Source organism: Austrofundulus limnaeus, unplaced genomic scaffold (genome assembly GCF_001266775.1).
Source record: "Austrofundulus limnaeus strain Quisiro unplaced genomic scaffold, Austrofundulus_limnaeus-1.0 Scaffold1127, whole genome shotgun sequence".
In the NCBI taxonomy this organism is placed as follows: Eukaryota; Metazoa; Chordata; class Actinopteri; order Cyprinodontiformes; family Rivulidae; genus Austrofundulus; species Austrofundulus limnaeus.
The window spans coordinates 13,831-26,524 of record NW_013953529.1 but is presented as its reverse complement, the minus strand read 5'-3'; the positions used below and the strand labels follow the sequence as shown (position 1 = coordinate 26,524).

Below are 12,694 nucleotides of genomic sequence, written 5' to 3'. Positions count from 1 at the left end.
TGAGTTCACAGACAGTTGAAGGAGGGCTCTTGGTTCCTAAAACTATCCCCAAACCCAGCATCAAGTAGCTTAAAATCACTTTGAGTAAAATAGACAGTGCTTTACTTTAGACGTGCAAAATAAGACCACTGTTACACCATCATGGGGTCGCCTAGCAAAATTGTGTTTTTTTCTAATTGGCTGCCCAATCCTTCTGTGTAATCTTAAAGCTGGACTTCTTTGAGACCTGGAAGCCACTGAAGACCATTGTACGTGTGGACCAGAGAGCACCCATGAGAGTAGACACTTAAAAGTCCCTGCATTAACGGCCACCATCCTCACCTGTAACACTGAAACTCAACATTAGTCGACTCGTGAGAGAGGAAGATGGGCCGAGTGAAACTGGTAAAAAAAATAAATAAATCAATGCAGCTGGTTTCAGAGTGAAAGCTACACGCAACGACTAAAATACCTCGAGATGCTTAAGTGAGAATAATGTATTTATTGCTTTAAGAAACTAGTTTGTTTTATTAACCTTCCAAGTGAGCCACTCAGAGTGCCACGACCAACGCTGAGGTCAGAGATTTTGACGTCCGAGCAAATGAATAAAATGAGCACATACACAATATACACGATATAAAAACAGCTGTTTAAAATGTTTTGTTTTTTTTTGGTAAATTTATACGACTGTGAAATCTGATTCAATATGACGTTAAATAGCGTGAAACATAATGGGTTACACAAACATCACAATGTGCACTCTTTTTTTCGCAGTGTATAAAACAAGGGAAACGATTTAATGGTTAGCTGAGGAAGGCAGGGTACAAAGTGATCGTTTTAGGACAGGGCTGAAAGTGACAGCTCAGGTCTTTTGAAGTGGGGTTTTGGAGAATGTTACGAATGGTTGCTATCTTACCTGTTGCAGATAGCTCTTAGAGTGACCACAGTTTAGAAAAACTGTTCTAATGGGAACATGGCTGCCATTTAAAACTCCAATCTCTACATTTCTATAATGGCCTACGCAAACACTAATTTGTGAACTTTTACATTGTCAGTTTCATGTAACACATGATTTATTAGCCGTTTGCAAGCACAGCTAACTGTAGCACTTCCTGTACAGTTTGGAGAACTTTCAGGGGTAACTTCATAACATTTCTTAAGGAATAACTGCATAATATGAAACTGACTGTGACATTAAGGTGTATTAATTATGTTTGTAAGAACTGTTTTAATACAGCAGAGATCCAGTCAGTTGAGCCATTACCTCCTAAATCGAACCAGAATTAAACTGTTTCTTTAAAGAGCCATCTACAACAGGTCAGACATTACTTGTTCACAAAAACCCACTTCAAACGTTTTAAGCTATCACTTTAAAACGGCAAACAAAACTGATTGCCAGACGAGGCTTCTATGAATTCTGAGTACTGTTAAATAATCTCTATTAAGGTCCTTCACCCGTTTTTTTTTTTTTTTAATTCTTTAGCAAATAATCTGAGTATGAACCCCTGCTAACAAAACCACAGGGCATTAAACAAGTGGACTCACAATTACTTAAAATCTCAGACACTATCTGGCTATGAAAGTGGGAGGGAAAAATGGAAAATATTAATCTGACTTTGTGCAAATTCATAATTAAATAGTGCACTATAACCACATTGCACAGATGAAGCAGAAGCAGAGGGTGAAGCCCGTCCTCTGGACTGTAAGTGACTGTGAGCCCACAGACAGTCGCGCAGCCGCTGCACCCAACCTGATCTCATTTACTTTGCGTGAAGGGTGGTGTGACGTTGTTGGCACTTGCAGCGGTGGCACTAACTAAAGAGAAGCCAGCGGGGGGCGCTGTGGAACTGTGGCTGGGCTGCACGTCTTTCGGGATGCCGCTTTGGGAGGCCAGTTGATGGCCGAAGGCCGCGCTGAACTGAGGCAGCTGCTGTTTGGGCTGCGCGGAGGCCAGCAGGTCGTGTGTGGAGGACGAGAGCGAAGACGAGGGGACGGGGGGGCTCGTTAAACCCGTCATGGCGCTCTGCGGCATCGCCGAGAGCGCCGCCGCGGGCTGCAGCGTCACAGAGTGAGTGGTGGAGGGCGGCGTGGACAGGGAGGTGGAAACGAGGTGATTCTCGGACCTTATGAGGTTGCCAAAGTGCGAGGGATCGGTGAGGGCGAGGGGGAGGTTGTTCCATGTTGAGCGTGGGGGCATCGGGATCCTGCTGAGAGGGGCTTCCAGCAGGAGAGGGGTGTCTGTCTGGAAGGGCGTGGCGTGGGGGGAGGATATGTGGTCGCTGTAAGGAGATGGCACATGCTCACTGCTGTAGTGGCTGCCTTTGGGAGACGAGGCGGGCACGTCCGACTTCGCCATGACGAGGGCCGTGTGTGTCCGAGAGAAGCTCCGCTCTGTTATGGAGCTCTGAGCGAGCAGGGAGATGCTGGTGGTGGCCGCTACAGAAGGAGAGGTCAGGTTAGTGCACGACGATGGGGGCTGGTTAGGTGGTTGAGATGGCGGCGATGGGGAGAAGTGATCCCCGGTGGACTGCAGCAGATTTTCCTCCAGCTCCAGGCTGGTGAAGTTCTCTGTATGGATGCGGCTGTTGAGCAGGTCCCCCATGCTGCCTGTTTGGACCGGTCCAGGAAAAGCAGTCATGGCTCGGTGGTCCACTCCTTCAACGGTGGCCAAGTCCCCTATAGACGTCAGACACACCAACGAGTCTGGGTAGGACCCCATCGCTTGCAGTGCACGCACCAGCTCTTCGGCCTCTTCGGTGGTGGGCAGCAGCTCTCCGTTCTTACCTGAAAAATAAAACAATTATTAACACAAAGTGTCAGACGTCTCTTCGTTTGTAGCCTTCATGAGAAAATTTGCTTTCAAATCACCTTCAAATAAGTCAAAGTCCTGCAGATCATCAGGTAGTCTTGGCAGCACGTCAGAGAAATCCTCCTGGTTCAGTTCGAGGTCGTTTGGAATGTCTGCCATGTCGTTGGTGATGTCATCAGGAAGCTCCTCGGCACTCAGGTCGGGCGTTGAAGGGCTCCTGCCACGACGATGAAATGAACCAAAAAGCCTTAGAGAAAAGAAGCACGCTGTCGCAGAAAACTGCAACGACACAGAGGCGAGGCAGACCTGATGTGGGCCTGTGAGGGCATGACGAGGTTTGTTGAAGGCATTCCCAGGTTCCCCTGCGGCAGCGCTGGTGGGATGGGTTTCTGTGGCCTTCGTGGCCCTCTCCTCCTTTTCTTCTTGTGTTTTTTGGTGAGTGCCGGTGGTTTGGTCTTTTTACGTGGCTTTCTCTGCTGCTGCTGGTGGTGGTGGTGGTGCTGCACGCGTCGGTTTCCATCCCCACGCAGAAAATTGTCCTGCAGAAAAAAAAAAGAGAAATTAAAACAAACAAATCAAGTCACAGGAACCATAAAGGGTTGAATAACATTTGTTTAGGAACTAGGAAATGTATATGATCAGGAGTTGCTGCAGGCAGGGTTCGACAAATCCTATTGCCCGACTGCCCGGGGCAGGTAAAACCCATTGTCAGGCAGGTGGGTGTGTCCCAATGCCTGCCCGACCGGGCAGGTAAACAATTTCTTTTATTTTTTTTATATAGGACCATTTATTCAAAATATTGTGAAAATGAAGAAATATGGCGTTTTAAAACACGTAAAGAGAGAATAAATAGTCAAAATGTCCCCTTACTGCTGCAGAAAAGTTACATCTTGCCGTCGTGTCGCAGGATCACAAGTTCCTCCCTCCTTCCTGCTGCACGTCGCGCAGAGAGAAGGTTTAACAACCATAGCTTTTCTCACACCCGTGTTTTCGGAGGAAAAAAATGTTTTTTTATGTATTGTTACCCGCAGAGATGAAAAACATATGTGGACGTTCGTTCAGTCAAAAATCCATCTCGCTAATGTCGGCTTCTGCTCTGACGAAGATGATGATGAAGATGAGAGCACAGCAGCAGCGGGTCAGAAGCTCATGGTATGGCAGGTCGATCTATCATTTATTTGGCTTCACGACACTTATATTATAGTTATCTGAAATTGTTTTATGACTAAATTAGACATATTAGTGATTTAGGATAAAATAATAAAATGTTTTCTTTTATTATTTTGTTTTATTTACCTTTTTTTTAATTTGGAGAACTTTCCAGTTTGAGATTGATTGTTTAAGTTGTTTTTTGAAAATAAGGGGCAAATATGATAAAGTTTTTTTTACTTCACTCTGCACCCTTTTACTTCAGGGTATGATTTACTTTGGGGTTTTTTAATGCTAAACATAGATGGTTTTGTTTTTATGAATGAAAGAAAGAAACAAATAAATAGACATCTCTTAATATATTTTGACAATTCAAAATACCTATTTAAGATAACTCTAATTATATTCTGACTTGTATAAATAACATTAGATTTATCATCATGTTGTATGGAGACTCCAGTTCAAGATATCTTAAATGTATCTTTGGATATGAGATTCACTATATAAGATTTAATTAACGCAAATTTCAGACTTTTTCATGTTCTGTAAATTGTATTTAAAACAAAGCTGCTGCTGTTGATCATTCTGTTTTCATAAACCCCCGCCCCCAAGGCCAGTACTCTATGGAAACACTTTTTTGAAGATGTTCTTGATAACACAATTGACTGTTAGTAACTCAGTCTAAAATGTTTGCATCTGTTTAATCAGATGTCATATGTTATATAACTCTGTATAACCATGTTAATATTTTTGTAGTACAAAGTACAGTACACGTTTTTCTTATTTTATCAAAATTTGAACATTTTTGTTTCGGGCAGATAACTTTTCATGTCGGGCAGGTAAAAATTAAAATCTTGTCGAACCCTGGCTGCAGGGCAGATTTTGTTGTTTGGACAGAGCTAGAACTTTTGTTTTTCTACTCTCCACTAAAATGAGCATTCAGCACACAGGAGCGTGCCAAAAAGCTTCTCATCATGAGAGAGTAATAGGCTGTCGCTTGAACTCCTCTAACTTTCCCATTAGCCACTGAACTCACCATCTTTTTGGCATGCTCTTCACAGAGGGGAGTCTGGTGCGTAATATCAAACACAGGGACAGAGCACTGTTGACCATCTGCAAATTTGGCTGTGCAACTAGCAAAGAGCTGCTGTGAACGGTTCAACAGGATGTCTATAGAAAAGAGTTAAGGCAAAAACACATCATTTACTGGACAACGACATGCAATCGTGGCAGTACGAAATATTCCTGATCAGATAACAGAATTAAAGCCACAGTTCTGAACTTGTTGAGCCAAGCTTCACACCAAGTGTTTGCGGTGCAAAGGATACGCTGAAAGCAGTGTTTAGTGAAGGGCAGAGCTTTGTTGTTGCAAAGCTGACCCTTTGTGCTGCCAGTGCAGGTCAGTGGATCTGTGCTCTGCGGCCTTGCTGGAGTCGGACTGCAAAGACAAAAACATCAACATAAACTCCCATTTGACATTTGGTGTGGCAGAAACTGAATACAACAAAGCTAAATGAAAAGAACCATTGTTCTTTCTGGTTCCATACATAGAAAAACTAAGTAGGTTTATAGAATTAAGTTGAAGAATACCATGAGGCACCACTTAGCTCCTGGATCAGCTGCCCTGCACAGTCTGGGTTGTTGCCGGCAGCGTGCAGCAAGGCTTTGCGGAAGGCATAACGGTATCTCTTCTGGCGGATACTCGCCCTCTCCTGTCTGCACATGTGCTTGTATTTTTCCTGAAGGTACGAGCAGAGCCTCAGTAGCCGCGATCGCCGCGAGGAACCACGGTCGTCTTCCAAGCTACAGCAGAAACACAGGAGGGTCATTGTAAGACAGCTGAAAGACAAAACTGTGCAGCTGAACATAAAGATACAAACCCATTCGCTGGTCTCCATGAACTCTGAAAAGGAGAAAATCTCTCTGCCCGCTCTTCTTCATCGTCACCGTCAGCACTGTCTTCTGACCAATCCAAACCTGGAAGGTTAGCGGTTTAGAGCAGCTGATCTGTCTCAATGTACCTTTAAACTCTAAAACTGTCAATACATAGCCCTTTAAATGTGGAAAGCAAAGCAAAACTTTTGAAAAACTGCTGCTAAGTCAAATAAAATGAATCACCTAGATGAGGAAAGAGGTCTCCATGCTCTCGGTGTCTCTTGGCACAGAGCTGCACCAGGTGTTGCAACCTGGCAAGGCAGTTGGCAGAAGGTGAGAAGGCCGTGGGACGCATGACGACCACACGCTGCTGATTGTTACTGCCACCATCCTTGCATTTGACAGGCAGTTCAGTAGCGGTAAAAGGCATTTTCCTGCTGAGTGATGGTCCAGAATGTTGCCCTGGACTGGGCGCTGCGTTGGCAGGCATTCCTGGAGGCAGAAAGTTGACCGTCTGAGGTGGTGGTGGATTGCATAATAAACCCTGCTGCTGTCCTGGGAAAGGGAAAGAAGTCCCGCTGGAGTGTTGAGACTGCTGGAGAAGACCTGATGTCTGCCGCGGTAGGTGAGTGTTGAGCGGTGACGACGATGCGTGGACACGGGAAACGGGGGAGGCTGTAAAGTGCTCAGGAGTTGGCTGGAAGAGTTCTGTGTCGCGGCAGAGTTTTTGGTTGAGCACCAGCCGATTCTGTAGTTTCTTCTTGATGTTATTGCCCTTCCGAGGAGCGCCCATCTCTTCCCCATCTGTGTCATCCTCATAAAAGGCAAAGGGGTCCAGGAGTTCCACGTCGGGGAGGGGTAACAGACGTGTACAGGGAGGAGATGGTGGTAGTTCATCTATTCCATTGGGAGCTCTCAAGGCTAAAGAGGGCACAGTTATATTGAGAGCTACTGACTCCAGGTGCGCTCGCGGTCGCATTTCTTCCAAAGCGTCGTGTTTCTTCTTGCGTTCCTTCTTAGGTATAAATCCGAGAACCTGCAGATGGCTGTTGCAATATCTGGAAAACAAGAACATATCCCCAGAATGTTAAAAGAAAACCATAACTTTTATATATTTAAATAGTCAGATCCGCCACACATTCTCACAATCACACACACCTGCGGTCCTCAGATTTGGGTATGGGGTTGGTACATCGCTGGCTGTTGTACTTTGCCACATATTCACATTGCTTGAAGGGAGCCGTCTTATCCTCCAGAACRTGCCGAATGCAGAATGCATAGCCATTTAGTCTGCGCTGCTTGCACAGCTTCGGACTATACGAGCACAGCGGCTTATTGTCCACCTCTGAGAAGTGTATGTGTTTGCCTTCATACATTACGTGACTCTTGTTCTTGACATCAGCTGATGAGATAAAGAGAAAAAAATAATGATAACTGTTGCAAGACAACTATGATTACCCGTAAGAGATATAGGAAGTTAGTCACTTCCTACACAAGTCTGCCCTTTGCATACAGTGCTGCTAAAAAGTATTTACCCTCTCTTGTATGTTTGCTTTTATTTCTGTCATGCATCAAACACCGTGATTAATATAATTGACTTTTTGACAAAAATAGTTTAGTAATAGTTCATATCTGAAACTTATGATTCGAAGAAATATATTGTGAAAAACATTACCTCAGACAGCTAATACCTTATGAACATAGAGTAATAGGAAGAGTAAATTGTTTTATACCATGTCAAATTTTTTAAATTACCCTTTTTTTATTTTTTTGGTAGAACCGGGCAAAGAGCAACCATCAGGACCAACATTAGCTACATTAGCTTGGCGATCGATAAAACGACTAAAACTTTAACTAAGGTGAACAAAAGTATAATACCCGGCAACTACTCATGCCCTAGCCTAGAAGACATCATTTTACGTGTTTATAATAATATAAGCATATTATTTAGAAGAGTCAAACATTAAAACTCACGTTTGCTAGTTAGCCACAAAGCTAAAAACACAAATTTGGTAGGCGGTAGCGCACCAGGAAACGGAAATAACAAATGGTACGTGGGTCTGCCTCTTAACGTTTTGCCGGTGCCTGGCTTGGCTAGAATTGACGACGAGCGGGAAGTTTATATGTATCTTATCATACTAAGATCTGTTTATTTAATTTAATATTTTTAAACATTTTGATATTATGATCAACATAGCCGTGTTTTGTTGGTGCCAGCAGTATAACTGAAGTGGGTGTGTGCGGTTCTTATAACTGTTCCATTAAATGATGTACAAAGTTCGTCTACTAGTTGCACCGGTGCATAAATGGTGCGGAACCATTACAGCGCTCTATTTTCACTTTAGTTTTATTTTGAAAAAAAAAATCACCAAATTAATAAACTAGTGATAATTAATCGRCCCATGTATAAAACCATTTATATAATTCGACATTATACTTCTGCTGAAATACTTTCGAACAAAGGGTAAATATGCGAGGCCTGTTTTTCAAGCCAGGCCTTCGCAGTAATCGATATGAATTATAGACATTATTGTTACATAATTATGGGTACTTTGCAGACAACGGGAGATTATATTGTTAATTTTGCGCGATTGTCCAAAGCTATGTGAGGTACAGAAAAAAATGGTGTTAACAAAATGAGGAATTAAAAAAAAAATTAAGGCCTAATAACTTCGATTGGACGGCGGCCTCTGGTAGTCTAGGTCCCAACTAGGGTCTGCGCAGAGCGACGCAGGCGGAAATCGACGTCGAGGCTGTTCACGACTCCGTCTTACCTTGAACGGGTTGGGGCTGCGCACGGTAATCGCTCCAGATTAGACGGCCGAAAATGTCTATTAGAATCAGCTAGGCTATTTGAGCATCGATATTCCAGCCAGGAGGGTAACGGTGGTCTTCATCGAGTTCGGATTCTCTTGAAATAAGGACGAATGTAAATAAACGCTATCCAGAGCAAATTACAAGCAGTAGGTTGGCTGCTGGGGACATTTGTTGGATCCACAGCAGACTCCTCACAGCACCACTACAGGCACTGCGGGGACATGACAACAGCCCGCTCAACAACAACAACCTCTGCTACCATATTGGAAATTCAACTTTCTTAAAAGCCATAACCGTGCACATTTATTATGAATATATCTTTCTGAAACAAATGACAGTCTGTGTGTGGGAAAAGGGCCGGTCATGTGTTACACGTTTTTAAAAATAAAGCGGCTTTAAAGGTCCAGGAAAGTCTTGAAGTGTGCAATCCACCTGGACCACAGCGTCCACATGAATGAGTTATCAGCCCCGCTATCCGCTGCTCACAAATCATACACCCGAGTGTCAATCACACACACAGCCTCCATCTGGAAAAGTTAGGCAAGTGTCACGCTAAATAACTAAAATCATTTTCATTTAACTCCATTTTAAAAAGGTGCAAAATTAAACTCTAGGTTTCTAAAGATATGTTAGACCTGCAATATATTTTTACATAAATTTATCTTTAGACTTGAAAAACTATACCTTCTTACACTTAATTCAAAATATAAATTTAATTAAAATGTTTGCATAACAATCAATCTAATTGTTATTATATAATTTACAACAATGGCTACTTTGTTCAGTAATAAAAATGAATAAAAACAACAATAACAGTGTGCTCAAAGCAGTTTTAAACGTCTCTTAGCTTGAACAAAAATAGGTAACGTAACAGCAATTAACAGGAAAACAAAATTTAAATGTTAAAAATTAGTATTTCGTATATTTCGTCACAAACAAAAGGTGCATTTCAGGATATTTTTTAATATCAAATCAGATAATTCACTCTGAAAGGTGCCAGTGTTTTTGCAGGTATCACTGAGGTATATTGTACTATAAAATGACTGCTGCAGTTAAACCTATGTGCAAATGCAGTATTTTTTAATGTTTTCAAGAGGCAGTATTGTGTATTTTTTAGGCGCACATATATGGAGGTAAATTTGTGTTTTTATGATTCAATCAAACAAAAAGCATCTTCAATCAAAAATAATAATTTCAATCAAAAATAATTTTTCAACCAAAAAAAATATACATACAGTATTTAAGAAAATGTATAATTTACTGTCTAAGTAACAATGATCTAAACCAGAGCTGACATCATCATCATCATCGTTGTCGTTTATTTATAAAGCACAATAAAAACCAAAGTGCTGTACAGGTGCATAAAATAAAAACAATGAACAAAGTACAGYAATAAAATGAACAATAAAATCAAACAAAACAGCAAAGGCTGGCCTAATGACATCAGCCAATAACTGATTTTTTTTAGCTAATTGAATAATTGTGATTTCAACTAGTAACAAAGTATATTATTCATTACCTGTTGTAATTATAAACATTTATCAGTTGACACTTAGAAAATGTTSACTGCATACTCAATATTTCTCACAGTCAAACAGCCATGTACTTTGACACATGACTATGTTATATACAGAGGCTGACATGTTGGTTTGGAAGAAAAGAGGAGTTCCTCTATGGAGAAAATAGGAAATGTGATAAAAAATAAAAAATAGGAAAAATGGTAAAAAAATAAAAATAAAAAATAAGTTGCTGCAAAGGCTGAACTTCTGACATAAAAAGCATCCAGAGAGAAAATATTAATATTTTGCAAGTGCAAGAGCGAAAAGGGAGAGATGTTAAGAGACTGTTGTGGAAATGTTCATTTAACAAGAACAGAAATATGTGATTCAAAGAATAAAGGCACTTCTTAAAATAGTTGCCTGGATTTGATTTTTGCAATAAACTGGAACACAAARTACCACAGAGCCATCGGGCTGTCTGTGTCAAAATGTGTGCTGACAGGCAGTTCTAATGGCTAACTCTTTATACTGTTTCAACATCTCTTTTCAATAAACGACCTCATTTCAGGCCCTGGGTCAAGATAAGAAAATAACTGATAAATTACTGCATGTCCTGACCAAAAACAACAAAAAATTATACTCTGCTGATAAACAAAAGTACTGAGTATAACAGTGACGTAAGAACAGATCAAATGTATCACAAGATTACTTCTTGCTTTGGACAATATTTGAAAAAACTAAATAATTCACCACAGTCTGACAGCTCAAACTCAGAGCACGTTGATCGACTTGGAAAATAAACCAGTCAGCTGTGGAGATTTAAAATACAGTTTCAGACGATGCTATTGTGACAGAGATCAGAGATGTTTTTTTAAAAAAAATATTCAGGTGACAGCTTAAAATTTACCACTTTCTCAGAAGAACTTCAGATTTTGAAAGAGGTTCAGAATTTCCTGGACACAGTGTATCTCTGTGAATCTGACAGATCTCCTGAAAAAAAAAATTCAACTAAAATCTGTTTCAACATGGGACATGTAATTGAAAAATTGGGAAATCTTATCAGATCCAATAAACTCTTTGAAAATAAACAATTGATCAAATTTGCCACAAACAAAATTACAGAAATAAAGGATAAAATGAAGAGTTGTGGTAAAAAAAATGCATTTCAAGTGAGTTTAGGTTCTAAAGGGCCATCAGAACTTGAAGGATCTGTTCTATTAATCACTGACAGCAAAGAAAATTATGATCTGGACTATAAATCAGTCCATCAACTAAGTGAAAAATATATATACAATCAATCTGTTATGGACAGCAAAAAACCTCCAAACTTTTCAAAGGAACTCACATGAATTAATTAAATATGTGATGAAAAACATGTTACGTACGTTTTATTAAAATTATTTTTCTGACAGTCAGGCCATGCTATTTTCCCCCTCAACGTCTCTATTACAACACAGAAATTGAGGCCAGAAGATTCTTGGCCTTACTCTCCAGAGCAGACCAAATTAAACCTCAGAGTTTTAACGATGAAGTTTACAGTGCTCTGAACAACGTCAAAGATGTCTTTAAAAAAGCTGTGAACTCTCTGCAGTTTCATGCCCACCACAAGCAGCTGTTTGTGAGTCACCAACACCCTCCTACTCGATGGTTGTTCTCTGACTGTTGGAGATGACCTCCCAGCTCCAAGCCCCCAGAATGAGCCCTTCATCGTCCGAGCTGAAAATTTACAACCTACTGTCAGCAAAAGCTTTGACAAGACACCAATCGAACAGTGGCACCTACTGGCAGAGAAGCTTTCTGATTCAGAGACACGAGCCACCAATGCTGACAGGAACTATTCAGTCAGTTTCTGTGGATGTTTTAAAATAATTTCCTCCAAAAATTCAGAAACTGATTCACGTAACTCCTTCACACATCCAGCTGGAAAATGCTTTAAAGGAATGCATCTTTCACCTTAAAAACACAGAAAAACATACCTGTACTGAAAACCTGACAGAATATACTAAAATTTGATTTTTTTAATGAAAACATCAAATATTCTGTAAGAAATTTCATGCTATTGTTGTCAATGCATCTGTGTCAGATTTATGCACATTTTACAGGATGGTCCAGCATTTAACTTAACGTGTTCAAAGATGTTTCTGTCACATTCATCTGTCTTATATGGACAGTGTTTCTAAACACACAGAAATCCATCGCAGTARTATGGTTTTATAATCAACTGGAGAAAAAAATTTTTTTTCACTTTACCTGATTTTATTGTGTACATCGGTCCCATATAATAAAATAAGTATGGCTGGCTCAATTTCCCTCTTTAAAATTATGTTGAATATATACTATTTATATGTTACCATAATATCAATGTATTAGATAACATCAATATGTTTTTTATGTTACAGCAACCACATATTAAAGTTTAACATCACCTTATTTTTGATTGCCATATTACTCAATGATACAGTCGGTAAAATACAGGTGCTGGTCATAAAATCAGAATATCATGAAAAAGTAGATTTATTTCAGTAATTCCATTTAAAAAGTGAAACTTGTATATTATATTCATACA

General features: G+C 40.5%; 1 protein-coding gene across 1 annotated transcript; it reads right to left on the bottom strand.

The window, feature by feature from the left end:
- Positions 1 to 466: 466 nt before the first annotated feature.
- ino80da (INO80 complex subunit Da) lies at positions 467 to 8,873 on the bottom strand. Its single transcript, XM_014030841.1, has 10 exons — positions 8,587 to 8,873; positions 6,971 to 7,214; positions 6,056 to 6,870; positions 5,818 to 5,914; positions 5,528 to 5,740; positions 5,266 to 5,375; positions 4,974 to 5,107; positions 3,095 to 3,327; positions 2,848 to 3,005; positions 467 to 2,763 (listed from the first exon to the last, which is right to left on the bottom strand). Exons 2-10 carry the CDS (start codon positions 7,186 to 7,188, stop codon positions 1,736 to 1,738), a joined length of 3,006 nt encoding a protein of 1,001 aa, XP_013886295.1. The 5' UTR covers positions 7,189 to 7,214; positions 8,587 to 8,873; the 3' UTR covers positions 467 to 1,735.
- Positions 8,874 to 12,694: the final 3,821 nt, after the last annotated feature.